Below are 18,596 nucleotides of genomic sequence, written 5' to 3'. Positions count from 1 at the left end.
TGCAAGCAGTTCATGGCTGTGCTCTGTACCTTTAAAAGCATTAAACCTCACCCCTAGCACTAAATGCCTTGCAGGCCAAGGTCCCTGGTGAGCTCCTGGAGCCTCTTAATCCTACCAGAAGTAGAATCGGCAGTCAGCTATCTCTACTTAGCTTCCTTTAAGAAAGCTCCTTCCCCCTCAGATGCTGACAGAGAACTGTCCTCTAGTCCCAGCCCTGGGGTTTGTGTGCACCCCAGGCCCTGCCTCTTCCGGTCAGCTGACCACCTGCAGGTGTGGGCTAATTCCCTCATTCCTGCTGCCACGGTAACCTGCAGCTGTAGGGTTCCTGACTGACTGCTAGGGCCCTCTCCCTAGGCAGTTTTTGTTCTTAAAGGAGCAGGCACCTTAGTGCCCTGCGATACCAACCAAGAAGAAAGAGAGGGCAGGCCTACTGGGAGGAGTGGGAAACTGAGGCATCCAGAACAAAGAAGGGATTGTACTTGGCATGCCTGGGAGGAGAAAAATGGGGCAAAAGCTAGAGGGCTGCAGCATAACGTGCCCTTGAGAATTGGGAAGAAACAAGAGTGATCTCCTTTTAATTTTGTTTTGTGAAAGAAAGTAAGGCATTGAGGACCAGAGATAAGAAGCTCTCCTTTTGATTTACTTTCCTTGGACAAGAGAAAGATAGCAGGGCAGGAGAATTCCCTGAGGCTTTGATTTACAGTTAAGCAAGGCACTATACCCTGAACCTAGGGGATAATCAAAGAAATTAAGACACTGAGGTCTGTGGCAAGGCTGGGAAGAAACATGAAAGAGTTGCTGCAGGTTAAAGAACTTAACAGAGTCCAAGAAGGGACTTTGTTGTATATTCCCCAGTCACTATCATCAGGGAATAGCCTGAGAGTAAAGGGGCAAGGTGTAGGGGAGGTGGAGCCCTGCAGAAACCAGTGAGCATGTTGGATTGACTCATAAGCCAAGAAACATCCATCCTCCTGAACATCAATTTTCCATTAAGGAGGGTTGGAAGAAGAGGCAGGAGTCAGTGGAATCCAACCTGACAGCGGGGTGGAAAAGCACACTTGCTCACAGTGGGGTAGGAATTGCTGTGGCCCAGAATGAGGTTTAAGTATTTTGGGGTTGGATCATTTTGTTTATGTTGGTCATTTTGACTGCAAGGCATGACTATAGGGAAGAAGGGAGGCCATGGCAGGGGTTCCTGGGAAGGCACTGTGCATTATCAGGCTTTGGGCCTGTGGTGAGACTACCAGTCAAAGGGACTAGTATGGGAGAACCCAAGAGTGACTAGCAGGGACTGGTCAGAGTGGCTGCCCGAGAAGGCACTGTACAGGGCTAGCAACAAAGCCTGAACAAAGATTGTTGGATAGAGGGATTAATGACAAAGTCCTAGGAGAGCTCCAGTTAAGGGTGGAGACTGCAGGCCTGGGGCAGGCTAATTGAAGGTGGAGACTATAGACCCCCAGGAGGGATTAATCAGTTAGGGGCACCTGAGAGAGCAAACCCAGAGAAAGACAGCAAGGTGGGAGTGCTAGAGAGATGAGAAGCCCTGAGAACAGAGACAAAAAGGGTGTTAGATGAGGCCAAGGAAAGCAAGAAATGCCCTGCTGAAAGCATTGGGGAGTAAATTTGCTCCTGATGGGTGCAAGTTCAGATGTGTGCGGGGGTGCAGTTTAATGCACCTGAATTTTCTGCCTTGAAAATTCAGGCACATTAATTGCACATGTAGATGTGGCTCAGGCTCCATTTTACAAAAAATGGTAAGGAGAAAAAAAATGAGCCCCCATTTCCCAGAACCTTGATAATTCCTTATATTCCTTCACTGTGGAAGAGATTACTTTAGTTTTGATGCTTCACCTACTACTTACACTCTGTTAAGGGCCTTTTCTTCCCTTTTTTTCTTTACAACATAATGACAATTAAAAGCTTATCTAACAACCAGAACCAACAATCCTATAATTTACTCAACGACTAGTTACTTAGTCATAAGCCAGACTGTAATTTGTATGTAAATGAGAAGGGACAGAATTGAAACTTCTGAACTGATCTGAGGGATTGCAGCTTTTTGAGCATATGCTTTTCTGTGGGAGAGATTTGCTTAGATTTTCCAGTTCCCAAGTAAGGCGATTATCACTAGAACCTTTGAATTCCTGACAAGGCACTAAAGGTGAGTCTCATTCAGTGATGGGCTGCTGCCTTGTATGTTTTCTCCCACCAAGAAGGACTGCCTTGCTTTTTAATTCCAGAATTCAGTTTCAGTTCCATATCAACATTTTGTGTAATTAAGTGCTAAAATTTCCTCCCCATTAAAGCAGAAGTGTAACTAGGAAGTTTTGCACCCTGGGTCTCAGCAGTGAGTGGGGCAGTGCCAACTGCTGCAGTGCCTGCCATTCTAGCACCCCCTTTAAATCAGCACCTGGGGCTTATACCCTGCTCTCCCATCCCTAGTTACGCTACTGAGTTTAAGTATTTAAATCTGGATTTCAAATGGATTAATCCAAGGACAGGACAATATTTTTAAATTTTTTCCTGAGGATTTACCTGTGCTTCTATTTCAGTAACATTATACACTACAGGCACTGGCTATAGTGTCTTAACATTTATCACTACTGGGGCTTCTGGTGTAATGCAAAGCAATGGATATGTAATAATTACCCTGTCCAACATAAGCTGTTTTTATATTGTTTTGTCTCCACCGCTTCAGTTGCACTATCTGGTTAGGAAACCCTCTCTGAGGGAAATCACATGCTAGCAACTTAGTCTGGAAGATGTTACACTCGTATGCATAAGTTTCCCTTTTGTAGGTGCAGAAAGAAAGGTCTGGGGTTTTCGAGGACCTTTTCTGTTTCAGCAATATCTTCAAAAGCGCAACAAGGTAAGAAGGTGGCACTTTCCAAAAGTCCTTGCTGTAAGGGGATTCCAGTATGACCACAGGTAGCATCTGGATCAGGCGTCTAACTTCTGAGCGGAGCCATTGATTTATTACAGAACTTACTGTAACAGTGCACTCTTGTGAATTTTCTTACCCTTTAGCAATCCAACACCCTGACTGGGTAATTTTTTTTAACGTGTTAGTGGTGATAAAGGAAGGTGGCTTGGCAAATCTGCATTCAGTAACATGCCCCTAATTTTGTTTCATGCATAATTATCAGAAGCTACATATTTGCTTTTTGCTTCTTTTTTCCCCCACCAGAACTATCATAATTGGTCAGGTAATTAATACACTTATACAGTTTTCCATATGCTCACATATATTAGCACAAGTTTTTCTATTACAGACAGTTGTTAATGGTTCCTGGAGCCCCATACCTTCCTGCTCAGCTGAAAAATATACTCCAGCCAAAGCTTATGCAATAGCTAGATCCACAGCTGTATGATGCTAAGGCTGCTCTGAAATGGTTGGGGAGCCAAGGTGTAGCAGCTCAGCTCTTTAGAACATCTCTGTTCTGTTTTGGTTTGTGGTCTAGCATAGTAACTAGCCTGGGAACGCTGCAGGAGAGAACTCTGTATCTCCACTGCAACAGGGACTCCCCAAAACCTCCAGTGATATTGATGTGTCCCCAAACAACAGCAGCAGGACAAACAGAGCAGACCAACATAGACTGATGAAAGAGGAAATTCAGTGAAGATCCCAACCCCTATATTTGCCATGAAGGCACCTGAAGCCAGATAGGAGCTCCCTCTTCCCCCATAATTTTACAAATACGCTATTAGAGAGGGTGTGGGGGTCACTCCAGGTGCAGCTGGGAAGAGAACCAGATCTCTGTGGCAGCACTTAAGTCTCAGCCACTCTGAAAATGTGCCACTCCTGAGACTTAGCTATTCTGTCTGCAACCACTGCTCTGCTGCCAGGGCTGCTCTCCCAACAGAGCCAGGGAAACAGCCAGGACTTCTGGTGTCTGATGCCATGCTGTGGGCTGGCAAATACATATGTCAACCCACTAGCAGCTGGTCCCCAGAAGAAACAGCATTAGACTCCAAAAGGTCTGTGGTGGGTGCTGATGCTACTGGCTCAAGCAGAGTTATGGGCTGCCAGGAGGACACTGCAGTGTCTGTGTGAAGGGATCTGCTTCCCAATTTTGTTTTTTGATAAACTGGTTTGTTTGACTGATAGACACCATTAGAGCCTCCAGGAAGGTGAGCAACAAAAAGAGGGTGTTCTATGGTCACTTGTCATGTTTGGACTGCTTGTGTCATACCTAGAGGGACCAAAGGTTCATAGGGTCTGAGCCAGGCCCACAATGAACAGCACAGCACTGCCATGGGCCCAAATCCACTATTCCCCAGAGGTCTCCTGGCCTCAGATCCACCCTGAGCAGCAGAGAGCTGCCCTTGGTTCAGATTTGCCCTACAAGCCAAGATTTGTCTTGGCCCTAAATCTGACCTGCTCACCAGAGACCTGCACTTGATCTGCTTCCACCCAGCCCCAGAGCTGCCCTGGCTGCCCTCTTTGTTCGTGTCTCTACCCAAGGGGGCATTTATTTTCCAGCTCCTGGTGGAGGTCATTCCAGGGAAGAGTCTTATCTGGAGCCAGGCTGTAACAACCCTGCCTTGCTAGCTCCTGGCAGCCCCAAGCACTCTGCTCAAGTTCCAGCTGGCCAGCTCATTCCTCCCGATGGTATGCCTTCCTGGGAGAACAGGGGGAAGGGTGTGATGGGCACCATTGACAATACATGCTGCTTTCACAGTGATACTGGTATAAATATGAAGTGGATGCTGCCTCCAGTCAGACACCTCTGCAGTGCAGCAGTGTTTAGCCTTGGATGAATACTCATGGGGAGACGATGGGTAAGTGCAGCCCCAAGAGCCAGTGGGGTCAAGGCAGGGGGCTCCACTTTGGGCCTGTTCACTCCCACCAGGGCTGGATGGGTCTTGGCAGGAGAGTAGAGTCCATTTGAGCCCTGATAATCCAGCAATTCTGAGAGAGAGAAATAGCTCGGCAATGTTAAGTGAGAGAGGAGATGAGTCAGGAAAGTCCTAGAAGTCTGGCTGGTCTGGAGACAGGAGGGGGAGCTTCTCCTTTCCTGACACAACAGCAAGGAGTCATTGTGGGGGAGGCGGTACCGGGTAAGGAATGCAGAGACAGACAGAAGGCAGCAGTGTGTCACCGCATGTGTAGCTGGAGGGTGGAAACATGGCTTCCACGTGTCACCAAGGCCCTGGGCAGAACTGGGACTACAGTGACGGGGTGTGGCACACTCCCTTTGGCAGTATGGCACTAGGGGACTAATTAGGGGTGAGGAGACTGAGGCTTGGGCCCTTCAGTCTGAGAGGTCTGTGCCCCAAAGAGTGCCTGCTGGTGGGGCTGATGTGGGGTCCAGAACACACCCTAGCAGATGGAGCTATTGTTCAGCCTGAGAGTCAGGGTCTGCCAGCTGTGCCAGCCCATGTGCTGAGTGCGGCAGGGTGAAGTCTGAGGGCTGGGACTGAAGGAACTGGAGGACATGGTGCTCACTCTACCCCAGGGCCAGGCAGCCCACAGGAAGCCCTCTCACAGTGAGCATCAAGCTGGGCCCAAATCCCATGCCAGAGCCCCTAGATTATACAGCACTTCGTTTATATTAAAATTGGCTCCTCGGAGTGAGGCCCCGTGCACATTCTGCTCCAGGCTCCTGCTGCAGCTAGGGTGGGAGGGAAGCCCAGACCAAACCCCTAAGGCACACACAGCTGCCCCTCCAGAAAGCAGCAGCTCCTTTTCTCATTTGGTGTGTGCTACAATCGGCAGGGTGCCGGGCAGTTGGCTAGGAGACTAAAGGCAACTCTGTGGAGATATAGATTCCTCGTCCTCCGTGCCCACCAGAGAGGTCAATGGCTGTACTAGGGAGACAATAACAAAGACTGGACAGCCCCTGCAGGAGAGCCACATTACAATCCATACTATAGCTACACATCTCTCTCTCCATCACACTACAACCTCTGCATGGGTCACAATGCCACAGGGGATGCCAGGAGGCCCAGCATCATCATGGGGCTCCTTCTCTAGCTCTCCCTTGAGCCCCAGATCTGAATCTGGCTCTACTTCTGCACAAAGAGAAAAACTAGGGAGGAAAGTGGTTGCTGGCCCCCTGCCCCCTCCAGTGCACTTGTGTGTCTGGGACAGGGGCTGCTCCTGCCCTTTTTAACAATGTTTTTCTGCCTGTTGGCAGTGAGCAGGGCCCATGCTTTATGAGACTCAGGGTATCAGCCCTAATGTGTGTCACTATGGCATCATAATGCCATGATATAGTCAGGGAATTTATTCTTCCTGATCAGCATGTACTCTCCCAGGACTGGCTACTTTCTCAGCAGGGCTTGTAGGTGAAATCACTGTTAATTCATTTACTGGAAACATTTGAGAGGTTCCTGATTTGAGATCTCCCTGGTTTCCATCCTGCTTCTGTGGTTCCTGTGGTGGAGCCCTTTGCCCTTACAGCTGAGCCCACATATTGGCCCTTTCACATATTGGCCCCACACCAACAAAGGGCAGGAATTTGAACCTGAAGGTTCAACTGTAATAGTTTATTCTGCATAGGAGCTGCTCTGTGTTTGCTGCACGTTCCTGGTGCAGGCAGGCTGCAATGTGCAGAGTTTGCTTGAGTTTATACCCACTTCTGCCAAACCCCAGGCTTCTCCATTATGATTTTCATCAACATATCCCCTTTCTTAGGCATGTTGCACTCTGTGGAGCCAGGAGGTCATCTGGGCAACAAGAGCATGGCAGGGCCCTGGGAGAGCCCTAAGCCTAAGCATGGACCAGAGCAGGCAGAGGAAGGCAACTTTGGAGAGGGTAGGGTGGAGGATGCTTTTGTGCAAGGGGCTAGACAGGGATGCTGAGTTGAGGTGCTAGTGACTGTGCAATGGTTTGGGCTGGAGAACAGCTTGGCATCTTAGCAACTGGCCATCAGGGCTCATCAGGGCTGTGACTTTAATAACTGGCTTAGCAACTGGCCTTGCAGGGCTCATCATGGCACTGCTGGCTTGGTGTGCCAGGGAACAAGGCTTACAGCTTTAACTACCCAAGATACGTGCAAAGAAATCCATGGTGCCTCAGTCAGGCTGCCCTGCCTCCAGTCCCACCCCTGCCAGACAGATGGGCTGGTATGGATTGGCAACTAGTAAGATGTAAGAGTGTATCTGATATGAGATTAACCAGTAAAGAACCAAAGGGCCATAGTATAACTAGTGCCCATCATCAGGGCAGTATGGAGAATAGGTATTGTCAAATAAACTTGCTTGCACTTTGATGAGATGAGGAATCTGGTGTATAATGCAACACACAGACTTGTGGAATATATGTTTTAGTTACCACTGCATGATGTATGGGTAAAAACTAACTAGCACTGTAGACAATCACTGCATAATGTCTCAAATAATGCAAAACTGACCACCAGGTTGATCCTGAAATGCACCTGAGTGGCTCCAGCAGGGTCTCTTTCTAGTGCTGCTGTCTCTCACACAGGGCTGGGTCTAGCACCCTCAGAAGCTGTCATGCTGCTGTGTGATCTTGCCTACAAGGGTGACCCCCGATGATCATTTTTGGTCTCGCACAGGGTTTGCACTCAGTACATAGCAACAGCATCTGGGTCCAGCACTACAATCAACGAACTCACAAAATGAGATATGAACAGGATGTCTTTCTTGATCCAGTTTCCAACACAGCTACACGGGATGAGCCAGTTTCCACAAAACTTGAAGGGAACTGGGCAAGAAGACCCTAAATTACAGGCCCTAGAGATAAAACAGGTCATCAGAATTCAAATGTTCTCTCATTAAGCAGAGAGACAAGGGAAAATCCACACAACTCAGCTTCTCCATCCCTCCCCCAACTGAGGCTTCTTGCCAAGTACCAGAGAGGAGCTGGTTTGTGTCCTGCTACAAAGGTCAGAGGCTCTTTCCTAAGGAAATGTCACTAGTAGGCCCCAGTGGCACTGGGAAGTTGCACACAGGACATTGTGTGACTGCAGGATGCTCACACATAAAGCAGTGAATCAGTGGCAAAAGCCTTTCCCTTCTGTGTGGTTCTCCAGGTGTGCCTGCGTGGGCTCTATCCTGACGTGTCCCAGCGGGTTTTGCCATGGGACTTTGGGCCATTTACACATAAGAAGCAGGCCGCTTCAAGAACACTGGGCAAAGGGAAAGGAGGCGGCTGGGCACTGGGGAGTGTGTTGGGTGTTGGTCACCTTTCAGGAATGCAAGAGTTCAAATGAACACACTATTAGAACCTGGACAGTTGGGATGTAGGTTAAGTGTGCAAAAAATCCCAAAGCATTGACACTAGGCTTTGGTGGGGTTCAGGGAGCCAAACTCTCCTACCTCAGCCCCTGAGAAACTCAAAAACAGCATTTCTGTTGCTGTCCCTGAGGGCCTGGGGATGATTTCTAGTTTCAGATAATGAAGACAACTCTCAGGCTGGAATGATTCAACCTCCAGCTCTACCAGCAACTCCCTTTAGGGTTAGGGTTGACACCTCAGCCCCCCAGGTCCTTTTCCTTCACCCTCTCTGGACCCCTCAATGAGCAAAGCAGCAGCAAAGGGGCCACCTTTCTTTCCTCGGAGCTCAACTCCTCACCCCTTGGCACCTTTCTTGTCCTCTCAGCTGGGGAGGGCACAGCGCATACAACCTGTGCTCTCAGTCACCTTGCATCGGCTTAGGGCTACAGCCAGGGAACCAGCAGCCCTGCAGTGCCAAGAGATCCTACTCACCTGATTCTGTGAGCTCCAGGTTTGGGCTCCAAGAAGAATCAGTTGCCAGCATTACTCTGGAGCATGACCTGCCGCTGAGGCCTCTCTTCCCTCCCAACACGTAAATCCTCGACAAGGTAATGGTGGCCTGCAGCCTTAGCATTCAGCCTCTAACCAACTCAAATGTTCTGTTCTTTCTCTGGCCAGAGGCTGAGTTATTGTAGAAGACCAATCCCTGCCCTGTTCCCTTCTCTCCCTCCCCTGCCCCATGCTTCCCCACTGACACACAGATGCATAGAAACTCTCCAGAACTGTGACTTTAATAAATAAGCATTCAAAGATGTGTGCTTGGTGCCAGAGTCAATGGCTCTGGTGATTAGACTGCAGTAATTTTGCACCTTTGGGACTTAATGACAAGCTTATATCAACAATTAGCTATCAATGTAATGTTTTGCAATACATACATGAGATGTTTAAAAAATATTCTAAATTCTAACTCAACCACCCCTTAATATCCATAGGGACTGAACTATGAAGTCCCAATTTTTTAACCATTGCCCGTGTGAATGCTGAACAGCATTTTCTATACAGCAGAAGGAAAGCAGCGGGGTTGCGAAGAGCAAAATTAATTTGGTTGTCAGGTTTGATGAGGGGTATCATTGCTGATGTGGGGCACTTGAAGGATGGTTTGAAGGCACATACCAGTCACATTGACAATGCTATGAGAGCACATAGGTATGACGAGCATTCGTACCTTGTGGAAACCAAGATAGGCTATGAATGGAGTGATCAAAACAGACACAACAGTGGGATTATGTTAACTCTCTGGGGGGCCAAGCTCCATATCTAATATCTTCTCCCCAGCTTGAAAGTGCAGGCTCTTGGGGAAGCTGGGCTGCTTCAGCAAGGTCAGCACACATCCATGGGCTTGATCAGAATAAGGGAAGATATGACTCCCCACTGCCACAGAAGCCTACCCAATAGATATAGGGTATTTTGACACTTGTACCACCAACCTCCATAGCTACTTTCACTATTCCCACTAGCCTGGCCCTGATCCTTGTCTGTTGTGCTAAACTTTGTGTTGTGGTGCATGCCCCCATAGCCAGAGTGGTAGTTAGTGAGATAGTCTTCGCCCTCTCCAGTGAACCTGCCCAGCCACAGTGGATGCCCACTGGGTTTGTCTTCCACGCTGAAGATGTCAAACTCTGCATAGTGGGTTTTGTTGGCTTTATTCTCTACAATGAAATGGACCTTGTAGGTGCTTTGCCTTGTCAGCAGGTGCAGGTATTTGGTGCCCATCCAGTAATCCTTCTCCACGTTCCCAAAGCCATACTTGGAAGAGTCCTAGACCACCTACAAGAGATCTCAGAGTTGTGAGAATTTCTCTGGATGATGATCCAACCCTTGCCTTCAGTACCCATGTCACACCAAACCACCAGAGGAGGGCAGTCTGCAGGCTGGATGACAGATCCTGCTGGGGCTTCCCTTGTGAATATGGCTGCAGTCTCAGGGAAACCATGAAACACTGCTCCTGCATCCCCCAGCTGATGTCATAGGGTCCCCTTGAGCCTGATTCCCCTCTTCTCTCCAACACCTCAAGATCTCCTGCCTGCATCCTTCAACAGCTTGGCCCCTTCCCCCATAAATAAGCCTGCTTCATGGGCAGGGAAAAGGAAGAACTGCTGCACAGGGAGCCATGGTCCCAGGCCAGCACCTCTCATCAGCAGAGCTTACAGGGCCAGGGGCAGGGAGGGTGCTGACAGAGCAGCCATTAGTAGCAGGTGACTGCAGCTGCATCTGCCTCCTGTCTGCTCAGCCTGCTGTGAACTGCACCCTCAGGCTGTGACCTCTTTCCCTATCCTCAGCTGTCCCAACCCTACCCTCACCCCACAAGAGGGGATAAAGGATGGGGAAAGATATCCCCCCAGACTACCCATAGGCAGCTTGTGCTAAAAGGCCATGGGGGGAGGAGTTGCTTAGTGAGTGATACCACCTGTTTAATGGTGCCTGAAGCAGAGCAGATCATAGCTACCAGTGTCCAAGTGCTGGACCTCATAGGAATGCATTTGTTCTGCTGTCACCCTGGCTGGACCATGATCTCAGTGCACAGCCTGGCAGGGGTCAGCAACATATGGCCATGGGCTGAATCTGGCCAGTGGAGCTGGAGGCCTTTGCCTGTGTCCACCATGGTAGGGGACTTGGGGTACCTGCCAGGCTGCTGGCAGGTGTGGGCCAGAGCTAAATGAGGGGCCAGCTGACCCAGGGAGCTGCAAATCCAGGCCCCGAAAGAAGCTGGCAGTAACACCTGGAAGCCTGCTGAGAGAACACCGCCTCAGCAGGATGGCTGCAGCTCCAGGAGGCCAGCTAGGAGCTAACACTGAAAGCTGTCTGGAGATTTGGGGAGGAACTAAGGGGAGGAGGAGGTTCCTAGGGACCCAGGTAGGGATCCAGAGTCGAGTGAGGGGCTGAGAGTGTGGGACCAGTGAGGAACCCCAGAAGGGGGTTTAAGTAAGTGAAAGAGAATAGGAAGTGGCAGCAGTGCAGATACAGCTTCCAGTTTCCTAGCCCTGGCTCAGTTCCCCACCTGCTGGAAGCTGTGCCTGCACTTCAGCTGGGGAACAAGGGACAAGGAGAAACAGTGGTGGCACCAGCACAGCTCCCAGCTATCCGACTGTGGTGCAGGTGCAGGCAAACCCGGCAGCTGCTGATGCATTATGGAAGCCCCCCTGGCCTGCACCGGGCTGGAGGGTTATTCCAGCCCACAGCTTGTAAAAGTTGCCAGCACCTGTCTTGCCAGCAGGGAGGACAGAGATGACACAGACCCCTCCAGCAAAGTGCCAGGGGATGCATTTTCCATGGAAATAGGCACAAGAAGACAAGGTTGTACTGTCTAACACAACCAGTCAATCAGCCCAAACTGCTCCCACTCTTGGGCTTTATTCCTGAGGCCCTATATGCCATGAAACGCGACTCTAGCACAGCTAACAGACACAAGGGCTTGGCTTCACTTGGAGCAAGTGCTGGGAGCCAGTGGGGCTGGGAGCTGCACTTAATGGGTAAGTGGGCATTACTGACTCAGGAGGCAGGGAACCCAGTCTAGTCAGTGAGTTACACCAGTGAGAAGGTGTAATATGGAGCGAAAAAACAGACACAGGCTTCTGATCCTCATACCTCCAATATGGAAGGTGAGGAAAGCTCTCCATTTGGGCCTGTACTCACCCTCTTGTGATGGATGCTCCTGTCAGCCTCGTTCATAATGTCATGGGCAGGAATTATGGGAAGAAGCATTGTCACTGACAGCACAGAGAGAAGCACAAGCGACGATCTGGACTGCAACCCTGCAGAGGAACAGTGACCTGAAACACAGCAGGGTAACGGGGGACCTGGACACTGTTACCTGGGTGTAAGGGAAAGGGAGGAGAGGGAACTGTGGCAGGGAGCCAAGGGGCTCCTGCCACTTTAAGCAGGCTCAGCCAGCTGTACCAGGGCCACAGATGCAGGAGGGCAGGCTGGCCCTAACTTAATAGGGAAACAGCTATGTGGAGCTGAGGTGCTAGAAAGGTGGTATGGCTTCCAGGCATATAAACCTGGGGCCTGAGCCATACATGCTAGAGAGAGAGGAGCACCCAAGGGAGATGTCTGCAGCCTACGGACTAGCAGGCACCTGAGCTGTTCCTCGGAGATACCCAGAGGGAACTAAGGGGAGCTGTTGCCCTAAATCAGGCAATAATCCAGAGCTGGGTAGGTCTTGTACTGGGGGAACAGTGGCTCATATTTTGTGCTGGGATTTAAGTTTGAAACCAGTGGACCAGGGTGGCTATCAGGGGCAGTCAGGAGGCCACAAGGGGGGTGCCTGGTAGGGCACTAGCATTAGGCAGCTTAGCCTGGTTAGGGTTAAGGGCTGGAGAAGCAAACAGCCCAGCCCAGGGCAAAGGAGAAGAGGGTGAAGGCAAAGATGGTGAGGGCAGCCCATCCTGGAGTCAAGCACCCAGGGGACTAAGGACTGGCCTGAGCGAGAGGCACAGGGGCCCGGGGCCCAGAGACACAGAGAATTGACAGGACTGAGACCAAGAGTACAGCAGTGTGCTAGGGCTGGAGGTCTGCAGCCAGCGGAAAGGGAGGCTAAAGCCATGAGGGCTGAGACCTCTAAAAGGGGCAGAATGGTGTACAGAATAACATCTGCAAGGCATGGATATGGCTGTAGGGGTGGAAGGAGGCCACAGACTTAGTCCCCAAGGTCTGTAGGACATAAGGAACTAGAAGAGAAAGAGCAAGGGAGAGCACTTTAGGTACACCAGCCTCTGAGGGCAGCCACCCTTCATGAATTTTTACAATAAGATGTAGCAGATGAGGAACCAGGACGGGACCCTGAGAGGTGGAGGCAAGAGCCAGGCAGGCTTAAAAAAAAACACTAGGAGGTGTCACGGCAACCCCAAGCATCTTACTAGTTACAGGCAGCCTTGGCAATAGAGCCTAAAAAAAGTTACTTGGGCCTCTAGCTCCCCTTTGGAGTCAAGTGGGATTTGGGCATTGACATGACTCAGGTGCTTCTGAAAATGTTTCTCTGAAGCATGAATCGAGGAGGCCTCAGCACCCACAGCAGGGGCCAGGCTGTCACAAGGTCTCACTCCCGTGCAGTTTCTCAAAAGGATTCTGCACAGTGAGTCTGTGTTGGTCATGGGCACATTTGAAGCCATCTCTGAGCTTCTTCCCCTGGCAGAGGTCTGGAAGAAACCCACCTTCCTGTCATGCACCCAGACTGCTCCCTAGGCTGGGGCAGTGTCACCACCTGCAGCTGCTGGCACTGACCCCTGCCTGCCTTAGGAACAGGAGTCTCTTACTGGAGTCAGTGTTTGCAGTAGGACCCTTGTTCCTTCAGCCCCTTACCTTCACACAACTGGAGAGGCAAGAACCAGAAGTCTCCAGGCCCCAGAGAAACCCTCATCCCTAAAGACACCAGATTTTGGTCTGGCTCCTGTTTATTTATACTCTACTCCAAGCCTTCCCTCATGGGATACCCAGGAATCTCTTTGTCTTCTTTACTGTTGCGGTTTTTAGGGTGTTTCATTCTTTTGGTATAATGGCAGGGGGTGGTACTGTGGGGTATGTGTATGGTCTTTGTATGGGGGACTGGTAGATGTGGGGGGAGTGAAAAGGTGGTAGTGGGTGTGGGAGGAGGGGATAGCATACGCGATGTGTGGGGTGTTTGCCAATGTGAGACGTGCACGTATTTTTGTCCGGGGAGGGAAGGGGGGCTGTGTAAATGTGGTCATGGGAAGCTTGGGAGTATGTGGGTGTGGGGTGGAAGTGTGATGGTGTGGGGGTCAGTCTGTGGGGTGCTGTATTGGGATCTAGGAGAGTTCTGGCAGGTAAGGGGGGGTGGTATAGGAGACCCATGTGGGGTGGGGATGGAATGTGGCATTTGTAAATCACAACATGGACTCAACACCGTAGAACAAGCTCCCTTCAGACCCTGCCTGCCAGGGAGGAGCCACATGCTCAATTTCAGGGCTGGGAGGCAGCAGGATCCAGGGGGAAGGGCCTTGGATACCCGAGTTCTACCCATGACCTGTAGTGTAAGCAGGGGGAAGCCATGTCACTGCTCTGTACCTTGGTTTCCCCATGTGTAAAGCAGGGAGCCTACTGGTGCCCTTCTCTTCTGAACTACTTTGGATGCAAAGATGATAAGCAGGAGAGGGAAAAGGGGAGAGTCTGGCTTAGTTATGAAACACCAGTACTACTAGATGTGGCTGTCATGGGACAGGGTCCTGCAGGATGGCCGTGATCTCCTCAAAGCCTCCTTACCGTGCTAAGTTGGCCCAATGGGCACCCTCTATTCTTGCCCGCCATGTCTTTGATGGTATGATTGATAGAGAGGCTGCCTTTAAGTCCTCTTGGACACGGTCTTAATTGATTCTCTGGACCTCGTGGGTTTTCGGATTTCTGGTGGGTTCTGCTCCAAAATAGATGTCACAACAGGTGTTTCGGGGCACCCTAGCCTTATGGGCTATGCATGGCTCTAGCCATCCCAAACCGCACAGATGGTACCAATGTTGTTTGGTCTGGGCCTTGTTGCAATTTGGCCCCCTTGTCCTCCCTAGGCTCTCTGCAACACTGTCTCACTCCGCGCTTCCATTCTGTTCCACAAACGGCTAGTTTCGTGTCCCTGGAGGCTTTTCCAATATACCCCAAGAGAGAGTCATACACAGTCAGGCTGGATCCATCTCAAGTTTATTTGTTTGCAAACAGATCGACAAGGGAGCTCAAAGCCCAAATCCATGTTGACCCCTAGCCATGCCCGAAGATACATTTTTATACCTCTCATGAACAAGATCCCATTGGGGCAATCTGTGATTTGCAACAGTTTTCTACAAAGTTTATGTGCAAAGCAGGCAGTAACTAATCTGTGTTCCCACAAGAATCAGCCTTATTGTGAACCAAGCATTGTTCAGACTGTGCTCTCCCCCTAACAGGCCCCCTCCCTCCTGGCCCCGCAGTGGTGGGGGAGAGAAGAAACAATTTGCAGTTTACAGTTCTCAGCTGTGAAGCCTTTTGTGTAATGAGGCGAGACATTTTTGCAATAATTCTGTGCTCCTGAAGTGCTGCACCCGCTCTGGCGCTGGGGTCCCCATGCTGCTGTGGGCCCTCCTCCTTCCTCTAACAGCCTCACCCGAACCACCAGTCTTATAGAACAGCAAACAAAACACAAGCCCCTGGGCTGTAATATAAATTCAAGCTGCCTGGCTATAACATCATTCAAACCCTACCTGGGAATGCTCCGTCCCTCACCAGTATCAGAAGCTGCTGCTGCTGCTGCAGTCAGGCTTCTCTTCTTTGCTGGCTCTGGGAGAGCTCCTTCCCCCTTAGCTGTTGGCAGGGAACTATATTCCTGGCCTCAGCCTTGGGGTTTATATAGGACCCAGGCCCTCCCCTTTCTGATCAGCTGGTATGGGCCACTAGCTCCTTCTGGCTGCCCTCGTAACCAGCAGCTGGGGCTTCTAACTCACTGCTAGGGCTCTCCCCCTAGCAGTTTCAGCTCTGTAAAGGAGCAGGGCCCCCTAGTGCCCTGCGACAGTGGCATAGAGTACAAGGAAGGCCATGGTGCTTACTGGATGACAGCAAATACAAAAGTGCAGTGCAAGGGGCCTCGCCACATCCTCCTTTCTGCAGAGGGGAGGGAGGATTCTGCTGGAGGTCAGCAGAGTTGCAGGTGTCAGAGGAACCACTACTGGACACTGAAACCATACTCCTAAAACTGTGCGGTTTGACAAGATGGGCACAGGAAGACCCCCTCACTGGCCAACCTTGCTCTGAAAGTGCCTGCATGTGCTGGGATGATTGCTTTGTGCCAAAGGCTAAGCAGCAGGTGCCTACCTTCATCCCAGAGACTCAGACTTTGTTTCAAAGCAAACGATGCACCAGGGCTCTCCTCCCCTTGTGTACTACCCAGGGCTGCAGGGCCAGCAGCTTTCTTCCACAGCCTAAGGGCTCAGTGCCTCTGCCTGTACCTCCCTAGCATCCCTAGAGCATGCAAGCTCTGGCCATCCCCACCAGATCCCAGCCTGAAACACTGAAGCGGAACAAAATGCTGGACAAAATTCAAGTAATACTCACCCATCACAGAGGTTGCTGCTGACCAGCTGTGTTAGTGCCCTGAGCCTCCACTTCCAGCATCTGAAAGCAGAGCTAGGGCTCCCTGCCTTTATAGGGAAAGTGCAGTGCACACCTGGCTTATCTCCCTCTTAGTTCCTGGCACCCAGTAGAGAGGGAGCTGCATTGCTACAGCTGCTCATGTTATCTTTATTGCACATAACACCCCTTGAGCTCACTCATCTCCTGGAGAATGCCCCAGTTCCTGAAGACAGGCAGGCATGAGCTATTACTTTTACTCATTGACACAACTCCCTTATTTTCTGTGTAAGCCATGAAAGCAGTAACTGAACAGATCGGGCCACTGGAGGTAGTGGGAGCCAGTGGCAGGGGAAGTCTCACAGAGCATATGGGAAGACAGACACTGAGGCCTTGTCCCAGTGAGAAAACAGGTCCATCCATCCTGCCCCACCCTAGTGCTTCAGTGGTAACAAGCAGGGGCCACTGCTGTAGTCCAGCGATGGGTGGAAGAGAACACAGGTAGCTTGTCCCAGTGCTCCTGCCTCCCAGGTGTTGACCATGTCACTGGGTAACACAAGCCACTGACAAATGAGTGACATAGATTCTCCCCTCAAGGCCAGCAGGCAGCTACAATGAGCTATTCTGGCCCTGCACAGCTTCACTGAGAGACTCCTGCCCATCACACTGGGTTGAACTTGAGCATGATTTTCACAAGATGCCCAGGGCCCAGTCTGATCTGGTTACTCCATGGCTAGACTACTACTACTCTTCCTTCAGGGGATGTAAACACACATCTGCCACTTCCATGAGTGCCCAACTACCAAGTGATACAATAAGAAAGTCTTGTGAGATATTTGAGTGTGTTTATCAACATCCAAGGTTGAACTTTTTGTTATTGAATCAGCTGTTGGTAACTGATTTATAGTTTTACTTTACTCCCAAAATAGTCTGTGCTGCCCAGTAAGGCATCTTTCTTACCCACACCAGTGTGCCAAGTCATCCAGTTCCCTATTATTCTTGGGGAGAATACAACAGTACTCTCCAAACCCTGCCCCTGCCCCACTGACGTCGGGCCACAGTGTGGCAACGATGCCGAAGTCATGGAGCCAGAAGGAGAGTAAGCAACTTGTCTGTAGCGTGGTGGTTATGGCATTCACCTCGTGTGGGGAATCTTAGGTTCTGGTCCCTGATGTCAGGACTCGTGGTCAAACCAGATTGTTCTTTAGCAGCACATCTCCCCATTAAGTGCTTAGGGATCCTGATTGTCTAAACTCAGACAAATCGAATTGGTTTCTCAAGTTAAAGTAACTGTTTTTTATACACGGGGATACCTAAATCTAGCCTCATCTAAGAAAAAGCTGGATCTAAGATCTGCAGTCTTGATTTCATTACTTCAGTTGACGGAGAACTCATCATACCCTGAGATACATGGTTCCAAGTGTGTTTAGTTCTGCCTTTATCTCTGAACCTGAGGAAATGTTGACCACTTGGATACTTCTTCCTAGTCAAAGACTGCAGTGAGGTGACCCCTAAACCCTCTCTTAGAGAAACAGATTCAGCTTGTAAATTGGACAAATTCAGACCAGAAGGAGCATGTTTTTGATTCTGAGCATAATTGCCCACTGGAGCAACTGGAAGCCCCTGTTCCTTTGGTTACAGACTGAGAACTCTGAGTCCTTTGTAGGGCTCCCTCCCTCTAAGTTGCAGCATGTTCTTAGATTCATTACCTTGCATTTGGCTTTATGAAAACACAAGCTGTTCAAAAGAGTCCAGTTTACCAGACTGTGATCTAGACTGCTTTACAGAAACTTCTCCTTTTATACCACTCCACCTATGTGTTTTTCAAATTCTGTCAGAGACAGCTTTATGTTTCTTTCCAGATCACTGGTAAAACTACTTAATTGCTTTGGCAGAAGAACAGAGCCTTGCTGGTCCTTGTAGTACCCCATGTGATGAATTGCCATTTGCAGTTGTTTCTACCATCTCAGTTAGTCAGGGTTTGCCTGGTTTTGAATACTTTGCTGCATCATAACTGACAGATTGTGAAGGGCTTAAAGTCTAAGGAGGAGCTGTTTCTAAGGAGGCTTTCTTAACGTATCAACCAATAAATCCACTTTTGTAAGAGACAACTGGGTATAGGTGGCAGGGATGACAGTGGTGCCCCTTTACACACTGGAGAAACTACTTATAAATTGCATCATAAGAAAGCATGCTCTGACTGAAATGCCACTGTAATCCGCTGCATGTGGTGCAATGTAGTACAACATACATGTGTCCCCCCTTCTGATCTTTTGGAGCCTGGGGTGGGGAGGGCTACATGAAGTGGG

The 18,596-nt window shown here is 50.0% G+C and overlaps 1 protein-coding gene across 1 annotated transcript; it reads right to left on the bottom strand.

Annotated features, from left to right (window-relative positions):
• Positions 1-8,990: 8,990 nt before the first annotated feature.
• Positions 8,991-11,913, bottom strand: LOC132244882 (fibrinogen-like protein 1-like protein). The gene is given in 3 exon segments (XM_059717557.1): positions 8,991-9,995; positions 9,998-10,163; positions 11,878-11,913. Coding segments are annotated over 3 exon segments (633 nt in total). The 3' UTR covers positions 8,991-9,564.
• Between the last annotated feature and the right edge of the window lie 6,683 nt (positions 11,914-18,596).

This window comes from Alligator mississippiensis, chromosome 14 (genome assembly GCF_030867095.1).
Source record: "Alligator mississippiensis isolate rAllMis1 chromosome 14, rAllMis1, whole genome shotgun sequence".
NCBI classification, from domain to species: domain Eukaryota; kingdom Metazoa; phylum Chordata; order Crocodylia; family Alligatoridae; genus Alligator; species Alligator mississippiensis.
The sequence above is the reverse complement of the archived record's forward strand: the minus strand, read 5'-3'. Positions and strand labels throughout refer to the sequence as shown.